The 19,387-nt window shown below is 39.8% G+C and overlaps 1 protein-coding gene across 3 annotated transcripts in view; it reads right to left on the bottom strand.

The window, feature by feature from the left end:
• Positions 1 to 19,387, bottom strand: part of arhgef10la (Rho guanine nucleotide exchange factor (GEF) 10-like a) — a 103,181-nt gene that overhangs the window by 3,842 nt on the left and 79,952 nt on the right. For all 3 annotated transcript variants that reach the window (XM_051414621.1, XM_051414623.1, XM_051414622.1), the window contains 5 exons: positions 15,591 to 15,805; positions 14,599 to 14,756; positions 12,117 to 12,259; positions 4,979 to 5,150; positions 442 to 564 (listed from right to left, as the gene is read on the bottom strand). In XM_051414621.1, coding sequence (XP_051270581.1) covers positions 442 to 564; positions 4,979 to 5,150; positions 12,117 to 12,259; positions 14,599 to 14,756; positions 15,591 to 15,805 — 811 coding nt within the window. The remainder of the gene's footprint in view (positions 1 to 441; positions 565 to 4,978; positions 5,151 to 12,116; positions 12,260 to 14,598; positions 14,757 to 15,590; positions 15,806 to 19,387) is intronic.

The raw sequence follows: 19,387 nt of genomic DNA on the forward strand, positions 1-19,387 counted from the left end.
ATGACTTGGAGCTCACCCTGGATCATACTGTATGTCATAAACAGTTTAACTGTATTTATTCATTATAATTCCACTGCTGTAGCAGTAATATTGGTAGCAATTGTGTGTGGTGCATTTACATAGCATTCGGTAAACTAGCTTGGAATAAGATGGTCATGATGTAAGATTTGTGCAAGTGGGAACTTGACATAATTAACAAAACTTAACAAAACGCTGCCAGGCAGTTTTTAAATTACCCTGCAGGAATATATATACAGTATGATTTGTGTGCCTGACTGGTAATATCTGCAGTGATTCCCACAGCCACAAGAAAAATGTGAAGTGTGACCTCAATAATGGGCAGTGCAGAGTAATTTTCTATAACAAAAAAAACCTCTTCGCTTTTCTTTTGACCTCTCAAGAGGCTGTTCAATCAGTCAGCTGCCTCCCTCTGATCCATACCTGTTATTTTGGGGATGCCCTCCAGTTTGGGAACTGGAAGAGTGATAATTAAGCCTTGGGCAGTGCCCACCCATAACAGCCCCTGGCAAATTAGGAGACTTGTGACTCGCATGCTCTTTGGACCTGCAATATAGAAAACATTGACAGAAAATTGAATTGAGTTTTCTTCGCCAGTTATTGCTATAGAAGGTACCTTGAGATAGCTCAGAACTACAACAGATTCTGGGGGCTTTTGAAAGAATAATAGATAACTCCCTGTTGACAAAATGATACAACTTGTACAGACTGAATGGTCTATCTTAGACAGTGAATTATGAACTTCCATTGATTTTATTGTTACCAGAAGTTTTTTTTTCCCAAACGGCTGTATTAAATGAACTGTTCACTCCAAGCATGAAGTAAAAAGTACTTTTATTGTTGGTTATCAGTGTTAGCTTTGGGTAAGGTTTAAGCTGTGTGATCAATCTGTATTTGACAAGCTTAACACATGCACAGCACAGCCACCCAGGGCTCTGGGTTACATAAGATTATGAAAAATTGGATTTGTCTACTTGCTTCTGACCCAGTTGAAAGAAAAAGTATCATAAAAAGCACAAAGCAGGAAACAAGACACTGTAAACTTGATATTCTATGTCTGTTTGAGATCTGAGTGGTTTTGAAATATTGCGCTTCAAAGTTTTCACCTCCTACTGTACATAGCAAAACTGATATGCAGGGAAGTTCTCTTTTATTGGTAAAATGACAAACATCCCCTAAAAAATATTCTTTTTGACATTTCACTTCATTTGACAGTGACGGTAGAGAGAGACAGCAAAGGCAGGGAAGAGAGAGGGGATGAGAAGCAGCAAAGGGCCCAGGATGGAATCAAACCTGGGCTGCCAACCCCGGCTCATGGCATGCGCCCCACCAGGTGGGCACCCCAGTAAAATAACAAACATCCTAAAAGGTACTTCAAATACAAACATCATAATCCTTCCATATAAGTAAGGCCCTACATACCCACGGTACACCCACACAGGTGTTTTCCATTGTTTTCGTTTAGATCAGTCCTCTCCTCAGGCATCGACATCTTACCGACCTTTTTGCTATTTTTGTCAACTATTATGGCAGAGCAACATGCAACCTCATGATTCCTTCAAGTGTTCTAGTTTAAACCTAAGCAAACACTAAACACACCCAGCTTCAACCTGAAGACAATCCAATAATCCAGAACACTTGATAACTACTGAGTCTTTCAAAACTTTAGACAGAACCTTACAATACTGAGAACCGTTTTTCACTTTGAAGTATAATCTTGTAAGGCACAACAGAGAACAATGATTTTAATGAAAAAAATCCCTGTGAATCAGACTTTGATTTAATGCATACCTTATGATAGTAGTTATTAAAGACATGCACAGAAAACACTTCAATAACATGTCTTTTGGTTACGTATTTAGAAAAATCCAGTAGAAAGACTGTCAATATCATTCAAGTTTTAATTTGAAGGTGAATCATTTCCTTACAGAGGGCGCCTCTCATCAGTTAGTATGACTCATCTTTCAAACAAAACACTATATGGTTGTCTGTAAGTGGTATGAACTTTAACACTGACCTCACATATTTACATATATCATTTTGATATTGTATTTTGTATTCACATAGTTACTGTAAGAGGTTGCTTGTATAAATAACATGCAAACATGGACAATGTTGCATCCATTTGCCTGTAGGTTTGTTTATTCTTGTCTGTAGCTAATCAGATCTTATGAGACATAGTATTGGTGATTAATGCGGTCCTCTGTTAATGTGGCAAACAATGTAATTCAGAGGGATTTTCTTTTCCCTTGAGATAAACGCTGATTTTATTTGGACGACATAACTTTTTACATCCCGTGATAGAGCATGATGGAGGAGTCAACGCACATTTTTTGTTTTAAAGATTTCCATTGCAGAGCTGTTTTTGTAGCACTGCATTAGTGACGGGGAAAGAATAATTGCACACTCTATTATACATGCACATCCTTTGTTTCCACTTAACAAAGGGGTGAAAAACATTGTTTGTTGTGGATTTATTTTTGCATTCCTTCTGTGGTCCCTCAGCTCCTGGCTCCCATTGTGGCCTAGTTATCTATAGAACCATTTACCATAATATCCATGGAAATCATAATTGAATTACACCAGCACTAGTGATCACAACTAAGAGAATTCTGATTTACATGTGTAGCTGTATTTACATGTTTGTTTTGTGCCATGCTCAGATTATGGTGATTTGCATGAGTGGTCCAACAGTGTCATTAATTAATTAATTTCACTGTGCAGAGATGAATCATCCCAAGTAGGAGGCTGCTGCTGTGCACAGAAGAGGAAGTGGGGGCAGAGCAGAGGAGGACATTCAGCAAACAGAGAGCAGAAGCCTTTAGGTGGAGACCTTGGAGGGTCACAGCAGTGAGTTAGACGCCAGCAAAAAACGGCCTTTATCTCGAAACTGTCTGCCACCTGCTCACATCGCCTCAGAGTCTATTTGTACTTTGGTTAGAGAGCCTAAGTGAGAGAGTGATACCAAAGAACACCCACTCTAGGGTTACCATGAAATCTGAAGTTAGTCGGAAAATGTGGGCGCAAGGCATTGTCTTTAAGAACAGTAATAAAGAGGGATAATGACAAAGGCACTTGAGATTAAGGAGGTATAGCTTAACCTCAAGCAATCTTGCACCTCCAATTTTTGCAGCATTGCACACACTCTGCAGTGTGTAGTTGGTTTATTGTCGGAGCCGGTATTTGCCTTTAAAAAGAAGATGTCTCTAAAGATAAATGTTTCCCTGTGATATGTCACTGAGGACTTTATTTTGGAATATTATTTTTTCACCCTAAGGATAGAGCTATTAAAGGCATTAGTAGAGAAGAGATCAGCAGTTTGCTCTGCCTCAAAAACTTCTCTGTTGTTTACTGCAACTGGAATTCCCTGTTGAGTATAAATCACATTAAGGGGAAAGGATTAGGGGGTATATCATTACTGCATGTCCTGGCATAAGTCAAGGAGAAACCTACGGGAGCAGAGCCCATTGACAGAGGGAGAAACTATCAGTATTTCATGTGCAGTATCTGTGGTTGTAGAGTGTCGGGGGATCCTCTTTTCTCTTGTGAGCTCAACAAATCACAACTTAAGTCAAAGATCCTCTTCCTTTTGTGGACCCTGAAGACATGAGCCGAGAACTCTTTTTCTTTTCACCCTGTAACTTCCCCCAGGGCCGAGCCTTAAGGCTGCCACCCTCCCCCAAATCTGCTGCATATTTCAAGGGGAAGCACTGGCGCTGGGTGAAAATGACCTCTGGGTCACTGGATTCCCCCTGGTACAGGGGCCACAGGAGTCTGATCTCCTTAAAGTCTCCTCTCAAAACAAGAAAAAGAAACTTTGATCTAAGAGAAAAGTTTGGTGTCTGAAACACATTCCTGTTTTTATTTTTTGTTTTTATCCCTTGCTCTTCCTTTCTTTACTCAACTCACAAGAGAAAACCTCTTTTTCCTGATGAGATGAAGTGCTACCACAGCTTTGAGTATTGCTCTAAATACATCAATCACAGTCTGGTGTGACTCAATGAAAAGGACAACATTTTCTAAATTCAGGTGCATTTATACCAGTCCCGGAAGCTCAAAATGATCTTCACATGTACTAAAGAGCTAATGGCCCTCGTGAAACAGACATATTTCAGGTAAGCTGACATTGAGTCACATGTACTGTAGTTATCACCATTAGACAGTTTTAGATATGCTTCATTGCTATCTAATTTGTTTACCATAGTTCTTGCCTCAAAAAAGGGAAACTCCCATGCTGGCTGATAAATATTTCATCCATCATGAAAGAAGGCACACAGGAAGTAATGGGCTATCTGTGGCATCCTAAACGGACTGCAGTGAGAAGTGAAACGGGGGGTGAGAGGATTTTAAAGCAGAGCGGATGAGATGAAACGGAGTGTGAGAGGGAAAAAGTGGGACAGAAATAAAGGAAAATATTAACTCAAAAGAGAGGAAAGTGGAGAACACGTAGAGAAAAATGGGTAAAATGGATGTGATACCACAGAAACATGGATGTTTCAAGAAAGACATGAGCGTTTCCATGGGAACCCTTAGTGTGATAATCTTTATGGCTGCCATTTTACTGCTCCTCAATGACTTTATTTATAATCCCTATCTCTCACCCCATGGCTCTATTATGGTTTTGCAAAGGCCTTAGATGGATACTTATTCAGGTCATTCCCCGTAGTGTAAGACCCAAGGAGCAACTTGGACAAGACTAGAATACCATTCTGTGGAGGAGAGATTTATCAGTGTTAAATTGGTGCCCTCTTATACAATAAAGACAAAGATGTTATCAGTACAAATAAAATGAAATGCGGTGGTAGAATTTGGAAACAAGAAATTGCTACAAAGAAAAAAACAATGGTGTTTTTTGGTTTTTGGTTTAGTAACAAAATGTGTTTCAGCTGCACTGCAGGATAGAGCTTGACCTCTCTATATTGGAGGTGAAGACCAAGAGTGATGTGTGATGAGTGTTTACCGGTGTTCAGCAGCGTTGAGCGTGTTGAAATGTTGATTTCCTGCAGAAGCTCGAGTGTTTCAGTATGAAAGAGACGAATGGAGGAACCCTGGGAGAATGCCATCCACACCCCTCCACCGGCACATGCCATGTGTGCAATGCTGACCATTGGGTCTGGATGGACTTCAAACTTCTGTAAAGGAAAACAATAATACTGTTATAAATAAGGGCAACATGGGAAGAAAACGCATTCATCCACATCATTAACAAATCACATTACCATGATGGAAAATGAAACATTTCTACAGCTGAAAGGTTAGCTCTCTCTGGAATCTTATTCTGCTCTTTTAAACAAAACAGATATTTTGGGGGGAATTTTCTCCAAAAAATCTTCTACCATTGTTGCCATTTAAAAAAAAAAAAAAAAAAAAAAAATAGTTTTGGTCTTTTTTCATTTTATCCTACCATTCTGTACGGGGTTTAGCAACATCACAACTAGTTTGTCATTCTCCATGAGTCATTATTTTTTATTATTTTTCCAAACCATTGAATGCACAAACAAAAATAAGAGATGAAAGACACGAAGAAAGGAAAAAGAAAGAAGACAGAAGAAGGAAAGTTACTGCTTTGACTGACAGAAATGTAACAAAAACATAGAAGAAAGTCACGACTGTATTGAGCTCCATCGTATTACGCACTTTAATAACACAGCCTTTTAACTGGTATGCCAATTATTGTGACAGTCATTTTAAAGTTGATTTAGTAGAGTGTTCACTTATATCAAAACATTACAAGGTAACTGTCATGATTAAATCATGACATGATGAGGTCAGAAGCCCCCTGAATCTTGCATTCAGTTGCTGCTCTACACTTGCTTTTCTGTAAATAAAGTGTAAGTGTGGCTCCTAATTTTATAATTTACAGACTCCCTGACACATGGGGCATATTTTTGCATCATTCCCCTGGCTTCTATCTTTTTAAGACTACAATGGGAAAAGAGAGTTTCAGGCACACAGTCTTAATGAGTTGCTTGAAATAAATGCAATGAGCCTTATCATGGCAACACATGCAGCCCCTGCGGTCCAAGGCGTGACAAGGGTTGGTTTGGGCATCATCTTGGAACTCATATCACTGTCAATGCATGAGTTGCATGAGGCTGGGCAATTAGTCAGTGAGAGCCAGTAAGTGAAGATGAGAATGCACCCCCACCCCAACCCAAGTGCACCGGCGGACAGGGATTACCACCTGTTTATGTGCCCTTGCCAGTGGGTCCTCCTTTGTTTGAAATTAGGGAAAAGGGAAGAAGGCTTTGATGTGTTTTTTTTTCCTCTTTTAATTGACTCCTCAGCAGTGGGTGCCTGCTTCGCCTGGGAAAGGATATGCAATGCATCTCTTCATTTTTCAATTGCAGCCATCAAAAAAATTGATATCCATAATAAAAAGGCAAATTTCACCTTCAATAACCCATTGCAATTCAAATGAGTTGACAAGTTTGTAAAGAAAAACAGAGCTCTACTGTAGTGTATATGCTGCATAATTATCGCATTAATCATTATCTAGCGTGGTGGCTTTAAAAGGGACTTCCAGCTAATCAACGGTTGACATGCTGTAATTGTCGGATGCCATCTTGCTCACCATATGTTCGAAACCACCTGGAAGGCATTCAGGGAAACCGAATGTATACAATAATCTAATTTGACCGGGATACACAATGATCCCCAAAAGTGCCTGAAAATGTGTTTAAAATGTTTTTACATACATATCCTCTCACATTAAAGCCAATACTTCAAAATAGCAATCACTAAATAGTCTATCATGGATATAGACCAAATATGGTGAACACCCGTCGCACTGTGTCAAATGCAGGATAAGTACAAGCCACAACTGTTGCCCCCAACTGGCAACCTGGTATTAGTCTGCTGAATCCAGCGTTGCTTACAGAGATGAGGTGGTCAGTGAAGCTTGACAGTGGTAATGTGCCCTTTCCACTCAACTCGGCAGTGTCACACTAACAGCAACATCCCTCCTATAGTCCTCCACCAGCAGTGGGAAATAACAGCAGAGCTAAAGCCACAAACACTAGAGCTGGTCTGAACAGCTCATTAGTCCTTCATTACGCTAGGTGACAAGGTGTCTTTGTCCTTTGCTGAGCGCTAAGGCTACATCTCCACTCTGAGCTATGGCGAGGGACTCAAGTGGACATGTGAGTGATCAGAGAAAGCAGGTAGAAAAAGAAATAGTAATGGGACGAGGAAGGAACAAGACCTGCCAGTCAGTTTTGATCAAAGCCTGTATGTCCATGCATGCCCTACTTTGTTAAGGTTTGGTTACATGGGAGTGACTCAGACCTCTACAAAGTGTTGAAGTTTGTGAAGCTCTGAAATGCAAAGATTGGCCCTAAAAAAACTTAAAAACAAAACTGAAAAGTGTCTGAAATCATGACACAAATGTTGGTAGATTTGATCAAAACGACATTTGTGTAAAAATCAAACAAATACACAAAGTACTGAATTATAATCAGATTCAAATCCGTCCCTACTGTGTGACTATCTACAAAATAAAATACAATTTGGTAGTTTGAGGTTTTCCTCATTTTCCCCCCAATTAAGTTGTTTCAAATTCCCAGTGTGGGCCATAATTCCCACTGCTAGCAAACCTCTTTAGGTGGCCTAATGGAAATGGAAATAGGTTTTTATTATTTTGCGATTTTACTGATCAGAGATCTTTTGTTCGGATATCCAGTTCTCCTAATACATCCCTGGACCAAATCAGACATACCATTGATGCTGGTCTCAGGAGTGACAGGACCTCGGGGCTGAATTACCTTTTTAGCCGGAGCAGTGGCCGGGCTTGATCAAATTTGTACAGCAATTGAAGGTCCCCAGAGGATAAAGCATTATGACTATATTTCCACCATATGGAACAGCTCGATTCGACTCGATTTCCATTATAGATAGTACCTTGTACTTTTTTGGTACCACCACTGTCAAGATTCCACGTGAGCTGAGCTGACACTAGGTGAGACATGATAAAAGACACAGCAGACACCTTACTGATTGTGCGACATGGGACATCCCACGCATAAATAGCCAAGCTACCATAAATACTGACCACATTTTTTTATTTCCTCAAATATGGCAGCCTGCGAAAAACCACGGTGGTCAACTGACAACTATACACAGAAAAGCAACTGTTCATTTCCACTGTTAGAATATCAGCAGCTCCTTTTTGCATGTATAGTTTTAGTTCATGGTTGTGCAAAAAAGAGAATGTGAGTGTTGCTGAGGAAAAAGACACAATTTTTTAAGAGTTGACGATCCTTTGGGTTTCTGTTGGAGCTAATTGCTAACCCTGCAGTAAGTATACAGCTATGTTTAACCAAAACAGATTGTAACGGTTATATTCAAATAATACAAGAACAACAACAACAAGGCATTGAGCATGAAGATTTAAAAAAAGACTAAATAAAGTAGTAGGGTGCTTGGACCAGTGGCTTCAGGCCAGCAAAGTTATGGATAAATGATTCAAAAGTGCAGCAAATCTGACAAAATGGTGAACATCCATAGGGGAAAACAATGGAAAGAAGTGAAGTGAATATGAGTCCATGACCCTGTAGCATTGCTTCAAGTCATATCTATTGCTACAGGTGCCAGGTATTGTTTCTCCAGATCCCGGATATGCACCACAGCCCCTGTGAAGTCAGCCCCCTTGTGTCCACATTAGTGAGAAGGACAAGGTTAGCAAAGAAGTAACCAGAGCTGACCTGTTAAGCACTGTGGGAGATACACTGAACCAGAACTGTGCCTCCAGTGCGTGGCCATTCAGCTGATTAAGCTTGGGTCTCTGGAGGACTGGGCGAGGGAAAAGAGGTGAAAGTATAAAAGGAGACATCCCTAGCTCAACTCTGTCCTGATTATGAGGATCTGGAGGCAGACTCAATAAGCAGCTGTCTCTGTATTGATTGTCCAGATTGTCAGCTTCTTCTAATTTGTTGCAACTCTTAAGAGAAAAAAATGTAAATCCATGTACATTTTAACTTCGTACTTTATATGATTAAAGATGTTTTTGCTAATTTGCTGCATGTTGTTTTTCTGTAAATATATTTGGCACAAGGTCAACCAAAATATCTGCAATTGCTAATAGAATGAGTGATTAAGTAAAGGTTGTACATTTTCCTAATTCTGTTCCTTCTGGAAATGTAGCTCATTTCCATTGAAAATGGGAAACAAATGTATATGTTACATGTTGGTGATGAGACACATGCATTTTTTTTATTGTTAACGTTTTAGTTTGTCCTGTTCTTCAAATTCAGCCTATTTTTATATGTTATCAGCTTTTATTTATCCAAAGACGGTTTTCCGAGCACACATGCTCCTTTTCAACAAAAACCCTTCTACCCATTTGCACAGTTAGGCACACTCACATCTGGGAGCTATAATTAAATGGTAATGGTTTGCAGTTCGGCATCTGAATACCATATTAACATTACCCAGAAGAGTTTGTTTTCTGTCGTTCATTATTGTCTACCACAGTTGGAGAAGTGGCCCCCCTGTACACCTCTAATGACACACCGTACAGATGAACACCTTAGAGAATGACTACACAAAAATGGAAAGCATGACAGGGACAACACCCGGGATGATTTTCTGGAGATAATGGCACACATTCCTGGACCATAACTCAGAGCGCTACAGCAAAATGAAGCTTATTTGTGTGTGAGAGCTCCAACAAACATTGCATGAATCTACAAAGGGTTTGATTCGTTGTCCATGCAGCAGCTCCAGGCAGTAAATCTTGATGACATCACAGATTAGAATGCCGGCTCTCTAAGGCTCTGTGCATAAATCTTTTCAGAAAATGAAAGGAGAGGAAAATTTCTTCAAATGCTGCAAAAAACAACAAAACAAATAAATAAAAAAAAACACCTTGTCAAGCAGTTTCCCTCATGAACCCATCCATTTAGGTCTTCTAACCACGTTTTAGTGAAGACTGCGAATATTTATCTGATGGCATAGTGGGTGGAGTTGAACTTGCAACTAGGGATGGAAGAAACATCAATTTATTTGAAGCTCTCTTTTTAACTGGTTAGACATATTGTACCTTTTAAACGTTTTAAAAGAGCTTTTGAATTGCTGAATATGATAATCTTTATAGTTTTTTGTTTGCAAAATTGTGTCAGAAACAGTCAATTCAACACAAGCAATATTTCTGCTTTATAACAACTATTAAAACATAAGGAAGCATGGAATGGTAATGGTATATATGTTTTTCTTCTGAGGGGGTAAAGCACTCCTATGGCAACTGCATGGCAGCTATTAATGTACTCTTAACTGTATTACTAGGCCATATTTCACATAGCACAGAGGTATTTTATTTTATGTCGTTCCACAGCTGACTTTTTTTCTCATAAGAACAGCCTTTGGAAAATGTGTGAGAAAGCTTTTTCTTCCCACCGCTGCTCAATGATTCACTTGCGGAGGATGCACTCTTGCTTTCCTCATTTTCCAGAACGTGTTTTGATTTGAGGTGACAGAAAAGATTGCTTGTATTACCATCCCTTCCAACCACTGGCGTCCAACATAATTTGCAGATTATCGTATTCTGCTGGTTGTCTGAATTTTTAAACCCGAACTATATCCAAATAATGGAAGTTGCACCATTTTATTTTTTTACCAACTCCTCCTCCTGTGTGTTGTGTGCAATGCTTTCAGCCTTTTCTTCATTTACAAACAAAGCAGCATGGGCCTTCGTGTTTTCCAGATGATCTGCTGGAACAGGCCGATGACAACAAATCGTGTAACTAATCTTGGGCTATCTTTTTTTGTTTGGTCAAGCAAAATAAGGGCCCTACCGGTCAGCGCCATATAGTCAAAATGTATACCGTTTGGAAAATTCATACTGGTGTACTTTATTTACCTGTATACTGTCCACCCTAACCTATACTATAATATTTTTTAAACAAAAAAAAAGAGCCGCCAATCACTGATAGGCATTGGGGTCAGGTGCATTCGTCATAGACTTTGTTCCAACTAAGGGTGATTCATAATTATACTTGGTACCAGAACACCTCTGGCCAAAGATTGATGATCATCACATGATCTGTATATTTTGCATACTCGGGTGGAGAGAGGAGCAGAGCTCTCAAATTATCACGACCTATTGGTAATTTGGACCTTCTGGCTTGGATGTCCCTTCCCACCACCATGCATCCTGGGGGAGGCTGGGGACATGGAATTCGAGAGGGCTTTGTTCAAAGTCTCCATTGTGGAGGCAGCTGCTGTGAGTTAGGTTCAGAAGGTCGTCAGTCAACAAGAAAGCAGTAACCCGGGCCTGGGAGGAGTTTGGTGAAGCTATGGGGAAAGACTTTTGGTTGGAGGTTAAAGGTGGAACTGCTTTTTCTTTTGCGATAAGCTCGGTAGCTTTAGCAAGATCTGCCTAGCCAGCTTGTGGAAGACTCTGGTCATGCACAGCAATTAGTGCATGCACAGATTGCAAAGAGGTAGGCAGGTATGCAGGCAGGTCGGCCAGCCAATCATTGCATTCAGTTTAAACGGCAAGATAGGCTGCTTCTGTAATGTTACCTTTTACAACCTTGCACTTTTAAAGCTTTTTTCGAAATTTCCTTTAAAAAAATACTATAGAAAATGAACAATAAGTGTCAAATAATCATAAAGAAACAAAACAAACAATGCATAAACATAAAAAAAGAACCTTTTGTAAAGGTTGCACCAAAATGCTTGATGATGACGGGATAAGCAAAACAATTATATAAGTATATAATTATATATTTCACAAAAGACGTTCAGGAAATATTCAAATAATTTTTTTTCAGCTGCCCCAGGACAAGGGCCATTTACCATGAATATAATCTAATGAGCATATATTAATGTAAACAACTCTTTGAACTGTGCATTTGACCAGTCTTGAATTGATGGACGTACGGTATCTCTACTTGTGTGAAAATTCTGAACTGGAAGTTTTGTTCATTGCTTCTAAATTTTTTCCCCTTAAGGGGGAACATCCAGATAAATAATGCACAATCCTGAGAATTTGCTCAGATGGTAGTAGTTTTTCCAGAATGAAAAATCGTTGCCCGTTTATTTTTTAGTAACAAGGTAAACTGCAACATTATGTGCTCAGCAATGATCTATTTATTTACCTGAGTGGTGAGGCTGGAGATGTCTACGACTGTGACAGAGTTCCCGCAGCTTGCCCACACTGAGTCATCTAACACCAACAGTGTTCGCACTGGTTCTGAGCCCAGGCTTACACATCTGCAGGACTCAGGGTCCCAAAGGTCATCTGAAAAAAATCAGGAACAAAAAAACAAAACAAAAAAACTGTGAACAAGAAACAAACTACAACCAAGTGATCACGAGGATGTAAGGAAACCCTTAAAATCACTGACTATTATCACAGCTTGCCGACAGTTATATTAATAAACTCTGAACACATGCCCCACTTTTATTTGAACACTGTCACATGGAGCGAGGCAATTAAATCGAATTCTTCTCACTTGTAACACAGCAAGTTAGCTTGGTGTTTACTTTAAAAAATACTCTTAAAGCTATCTAACGTGGTTGAGCAATTACTAAAGCATCAGTGGAGAGGGCTCAAAGTGGAGTCTCGTTTTCTTCTTCTTCTTCTTACTCTAATGAAAAAAACAGCCATGTGAGAGAATATGTACTACAGGTTGACTAAATAAAGACTGTGGACTTCCATTTGAATCACCACACACTGCGCAGCCCAATGTTTGCACCCTTGCCACCTAAATGCTAATAAGCAGTGCACACTTTAATCTACTTTCCAACTTCTTTATCATCAGTTCTTTTCTCTCTCTCGCTCTTTCTCGCTGTCTCGCTCTCTCTTTTTGCTTCATCAGTGTGAAAATGAAGCAGACCTTTTTTCTTTGAGCTTTAATCATGGGGCACACGTTGCGGCTACCACAGAGGCACATTATAAAGTGAATCACATAAGCATTTCCTTTGCTATGCGTTAATGAAGCAAAATTAGGGAAGGGAGAGCACCCAGCCATTTAATTAACATTTTGAGTTGTTTATTTCTGCCTTTCATAGCAGAATAGCTTTACAATGCCTTCTGACTGCCACAGGTTAATTGCTTGGCATGTTATAAAGGTCAGTTTTCCACCTTTTCAAAATTCACTCTTGTAAATGTCCCTCCGGCCCCTTGCGCTAAGCAAGGCAATGCCAAAGCTTGTCCCTCTTTACCACAGAGGGGGCCCGGCTTGTCGCACCGAACCAAACTTCTCTGTCTCGTCTTGCAGAATGTTTTCATTGTATGTTGACGCAATGTCTGATGTGCATATCTTAGAGAGGATAGCTGGAGCATATTATTCACTAAGCAACAATGTGTTTGCTGTATTTATACACCTTTTGATACAAGTCTCAACTGAAGCCTTGGTATTTTCTGGCTGCTGTAGACTTGATTTTAGACAGTAGCACGCTAGTCAAGGGCATAAATCTTTAACAGATGTGCCGAATCCACAAACATTCCCTGGCACCCTCCAGAGCTTTTCTCCTGTCCTTTTTTTTTATATACAAAGCATGAATAGTAATATTTAATCGGCATGCAGCAGCTTGGTGTAATTAATCATCCTTTCTGCTTGGGAGGAGAGAAGAGCACAGGAGGAAGGCAGGCACATTGACACACTGTGGCCAGGTAAGAAGAACCTGGTGATAGAGCTATTGTGCTCCCGCTGGCTGTGAAGACTGCAAACCACTGCTGAGATGGTGTTAAGCCCCCCTTGGCCTTCTGCAATGCCTGACTAAACATGGCATGCCATCTACCACATGGTGAAGTGTTATTTTCATACTTACAGCAAGTGTGAAAATCAGTAGGAATGGTAAGTATAGCATAGGGAGAGGGAAAGGGATTCTAAGGCAACCATTTGAAAGGTAGGTCCAATATTAATAGAATTTTACAAATACTCTCATTCTGAAAATGGGTTTTGTACTGAAAAATTGATTACACGTGACACATAACACTAGTATTGAGCACAACAGATGTCTGCTACAGAGCTGTTTCAGTAATGTATAATGCATGAAAATAGTAAAACTAATTTGTGTTAATTATTTCACTGAAGGAAAAAATATTTTTGTTGATGAACAATGCCCATTAGAAATTAACAATAAGAAACGTTTCAGTCCATTTCACTTCACATCTCATTAGGAGAGTGCAGATTCAGATTCCTATCTAATAAAGCAAAAGGGATATGAAACATTGAATGACCTCATATCAGTGAATAACCAACAAAACTATTAGAAATATAATTTATTGTGAAATTAATAAACACTGTTTATCTTGTGTTTGTATTGCATTGGGAGAAACAAACACAAGTCAATGCTGTAATGACAGGCCTCACCTACATTTGATAAAAATAGAATTCAGAAAATGTTAATTTAAATATTTTTTGTCTTAACAAACACGTTTTGCTTTTTTAATCAGTTTTTGTTTAATTTTTCATCGTATTTTACAATATTCTAGCAATATACATTTTTAAAAAGCACCATTGAGAATTTTATGTTTTAATTTAACCACCAGACCACACATTGAGAATGGCAACAGGCAACACAAACTACAGCTATCAGTCTGAAAACAAAGCAACCTTGGAGGCACCTTACCACTGTTTCTTCTTCCATAAACCATCATGGTCCCATTCCGCAGGCCTGCAAACAGGAAGCGAGAGGAGTGCCTCAGGCTTAGCACAGGGCAGCCCTCTGGGTTATGGAGGGTCAATAGGCATTGTGCTGCAGTGTCCACACTGCCGTAGACCAGTATGCTGGAGGAACAAAAGCAGCACAAGCCAACATGATAAATGAGTGTCATTTGAAATGACAGAGTGCCTCGTTTTCATGCAGTTTGATTTAACAGTGCACTTTGGAGCAAAGCATTGTGTATGTGCAACCACTCTGTCTTTCTCATGTTTGAAATGCCATCTGAACTTTGCTGCATCTTATTGTCTTCTTCAGAATGACAAATGTACATTGCTGTTTGTTTCTCTCTGTCTGAGAAGAAGCTGACAGTCTTTCGAGTGTGCTAAAATGCTGAAATGTTTTTTTTTTTTTTATTGTATTTTTTTCCCCCAGGACAGATATTGGAAGGGAATGAGTCAGCATAAAAATTGCTGACATATGATTTAGGTTTTCATAGAAAGTGACTAAACAGTGCTGTACATTTAAATGACATAAGCGTGGTTACATAATGGCTGAATCTGAAATTAAATATATTCTCAGTTTGAAAAAAACTAAAAGACTGTATTAACTGAAGATACGACAGGAGAGATTAAACCTATCCTCTCTCACACACAGTGGGGATCAAGGTTTATTGCATTTGAAAATGAAATAGTGATCTTAGCAGAAGTAGCAGTATTGATGCCGTGTTGGGGTATCAACTCTGATTTCCTGCTTTGATGAAATATTGACAACCAAATCTATACTAGATAGACTAGACTAGAAATCTCAGGGGACCGTAACAAAGCGTTTGCATCTTTATATTTGTGTTGTTTTTTAAATAAATCAAATTTCATGATTTTACTTCAATCTATATCAGCAGAAAAGCTTGTTTCTCTTTTATTCTCATGGGGCTGCTGTTTTCTGTGATGTCAGTCTCTCACCGCCCATCGTCTAATCCAACACAAATGTTGGCGCCGGTCCCTGAGGGGGCCTTTTGAACTCCAGCCTCCACTTCCTCAGTCCGAGAAGGTTCTGGCACATATTCCAGACATCGGACAGCGGAGCCGACTTGCAGGCTCTTTACAGCCCTTGGCATGGGCCTGTTGAGGGAAAATATCTCTATCTGCCCCTGAGAGGCTTCCCCTCCGCCAGCCACCTGTAGGGAGGAAAAAAAACATGGTTGAAAAAGGTCGAGACCCCATGTTAAGCTGTACCAATGGACTGAATCATAATGCCACGGGTAATAAACTATTCTGCTGAAACTGAAAAAAAAGAGATAGAAGGAGCAGAGAGCAGAACCAGGCCAGTCTCCCTTAAATCATGCCTGCAATGTGTTCACTGTCTTAATCAAACTGTGGACACCAGAGGATAATGTGTCTTTGGTTAAACAGTCTCTACCTGTCAGCAATTTAGATTTCAGAAAAGTTCAAATCAATTATCCTTTCAGACCTTGCCATTTGTAGCCTTTCCTCACTTTTTCTTGAATATCACTTAGAATTTTAAACACATTATGTAATGGATTCACAATGTCAACTCCAGAACATCAAACAATACTTAAAACTCTGCGATCTTTTCATCAGTGAAGAACAAAGAGGCTCTTGTATGTTTCTGAAAGGCTCTGAGTTGCTTAACAATGAGGTTTCTTTTTTACAAGTTTACAAGATCAAGTGACTGATCTATTGTTTGAGTCAGTTCACGATACAATGAAAAATAAAATAATTTTCAATTAATTCAACTGACATCTGATATTATCATTTCCAAGGTCACACTGAACGCTGGAAGCTGCAGTTCTTAGTAAAAATATAGATGGAAACACAAGCATACAAACAGAGCCTTTGAAAGCTGGGAGCTTTCAGTGGCTCAATTTTGACTGTTTAGAAGTTTCTACCATTCAACGCCTGCAGATGTCTGTCCTTTTTTGAAGAAAGCACAAGTTGGGGGAAAATACCTCCCTAACAAACAAGAAAGCAAGCTTGGATGCTATCATAAAAAGTCCACCAATCATAACAAGCTTCCCAAGGCGAATCACGCCCCACAGGCTGAGTGACTTGATTTCCTATGTACCACATTAACATTAGCCTTTGTGTAAGCCTGTCAATGCCGATGCTGAGAAAACGAAGACAGCAGGAGCCCTCCAACCTATCTCTAATGCAATTCCAATTAAGGTGGCATTGCTCCCATTCCCAAACAATTAAAGTGTCGCTGTGGGTTTTCAATACAATTTCATTCATTACTCCTGTGTGAGGCCTAGGTGGTGTCCAGACAAAATACAATGTCCTTCTTAGAAAAGCAGCACGGCTGCTAGCTGCTAGACACCAAAGATTTATTCTCTGTATGAATCACATCGCGTGAATGTGACATGAGCTAAATATAGTCTTTAGCTCTTCTCCTCCACACTCACCCTTATTTGCATGCAATCATTTGTTTGATTTGTATCAGCGTGCAGAATCTGGACAGGAGCGATCCTGTGGGCTCTTGAGAATGAGCCAGAACAAATAATGGTCTGTTGCACAGGGCGAAAAAAAAGATAGGGAGGACTTATCTTGCAGCGAGGAGCCCGAAAAAACACGGCTTCAAGTGACTCTGTGTAACCAGAGGCAGAGGCAAGGCCTCACCCAGACTACTTCACAATTTATACATTCACGTGTCCATCTTTACCTCCCAAACCCCTCAATGCACCACCATCACCACTATCCCTAGTGTCAACGAACACTTTCCGTCTTCTTTTAAATTCTCTCCCTCCTCTCTCTCTCTCCCCCTCTCTCTGTCTCTCTCCCCCCACCCCATATCCAGTGCAAATACTGTGTCCTGACAAAGTCATGACTACTTATTTAGAGAAATAGATGTCTGGAGTCATGCCCTGGACAGATTCCTCCTCTCAGCTTGGGAGAAACAAAAACTTCCCAAACAGTAAATACTCTGCCAGCATTAATTAGATTGCTCTGGATGCAGTGATGAAGCGTGGGAGAGTGGTCATGATAGCACACTCTGCTCAATTGTATTTGCCACATTAAGAAGCCAAAACCATGGGTCACAGATTGTTGATGTACTCTGAAACGGATGCATTTCAAGTTTCCCCTCACTGACACTTGCTATGAATTCTAACTTCCTGAGTAAGTGTATAAGAAAAGAGACATAATGGCAGAGTTAGCAGTAGGATGTTGGGGAAAGTGGGACAAGGAAGGTGAAGGCAACAGGGAAACACTGGGGTATCAGGCTGATTAGACACAATGTCATTACTCTGATCAAAGCACACAGAAATCCCCATAGCCCATCTCACTTTAACATGATTAGTGTCATCCCTTATTTGACAAGCCTGCCAGGGAGGTAGAACCAACTGGGGGTGGGAACACTCAGCCACTAATTATTCTTGCTGGATCTACAGGCCTTCGCTGTTATTTTTTTAGTGGTTACCAGTTTGTTTTTTGCTTTGGTTACATGTTTTACGGCACAGTATGTAACACTGACTGCGGTCACATGTACTCAGTACATCCTGTTCGCAAGGTCGGCTTCCAGAACTTCTGAGTGAGCAGGAATATACTGCTAAGTAAATTTGCTCTTTTAATTCCATTCATAACTAAAATGTCTGCCGAAAATGTTGACTTGTATGTGAAAGATTTCCTAGTGAGATATAATTTAATACATCATTCATTCCATACAGATAGCATTCATCATAAAGGAGTCATAGTCCTTGGGTCTCTACAGGCAGACACCTTTAAGTTATTGGAATGCAAGAAATGTACCAACGTTTATTCAGAATATCAAATGTGACTGCATACATATCCAAGAATGCAATTATAATTCAGTCAAGAGGTGCAATTTAATTGTTTACATTTCCCTTCCCTAAGATTCAGATGCAATCTCTCTTGACTTTTGAGGCTTGAACTTTATTCTTGAAAATTACTGCCATAAAAAGACGACATGATAGCATGTCACAAAAATGTGACATGAAATTTAAATTTAACTTGACATGCTTAAGATTTGACTCTCTGAAACTTTCCAACATCAAGTTTTGACCTGGCACAATAAAAAAAGAAGTAGCGGCAGCAGCAGCTGGGCCTTAGGTGATCATGCACATTACATGTTTAATTATTAGGCCTATTAAATGAAAGGAAAACGTTCAAATTCCTCCTTTAATAGTCACCATTCAGACTCCTGAAAGATTTTGGCTTGCAATTTATGTTGAAGACTTGATTTTGACTTCAAGCCCTCAAGGACCGTGTGGCTTGACTTGAGACTTGTTCTGACAGACTTGAGATATGACTTAAACTTGTCTTGAATAACATGAACCTTGAATAAATAATGTTCAGGTCTTTGCTGTATGCCTTGCTGCTATGCTTTAATAAGGAATGAACTTCATCGCTACAGATAACTGCTGAATTGTGCATGAATGCATGTGGTTGTAAAGTTATTAAAACCTTTTAAAGCAACACCTCAGTCTAGTGTTCAGTAACTTTAGTGGACACATTCGCTAACACGGTTAACACACACCATGTGGCAAATTACCTTTATTCCTCCAAAGAGTGTGGGAGTCCAAGGTCAGGGGCATTTAAGTCATCCGTAATAGTATGTGCTCTAAGAGAAATTGAAGGTCAGAGACACCTGTGGCCCTTCAAACGCTGATATCCCAATGCCCTAAATGCCAGCTATATACCATATCTCCTTTTCCCCATCTGAGTGAGCCTCCAGTCTCCTTTAGAACACCCCATGAGCAATTAAGTCTGAAACACTGAGCTGA

Source organism: Dicentrarchus labrax, unplaced genomic scaffold (genome assembly GCF_905237075.1).
Source record: "Dicentrarchus labrax unplaced genomic scaffold, dlabrax2021, whole genome shotgun sequence".
Classification (NCBI taxonomy): Eukaryota; Metazoa; Chordata; class Actinopteri; family Moronidae; genus Dicentrarchus; species Dicentrarchus labrax.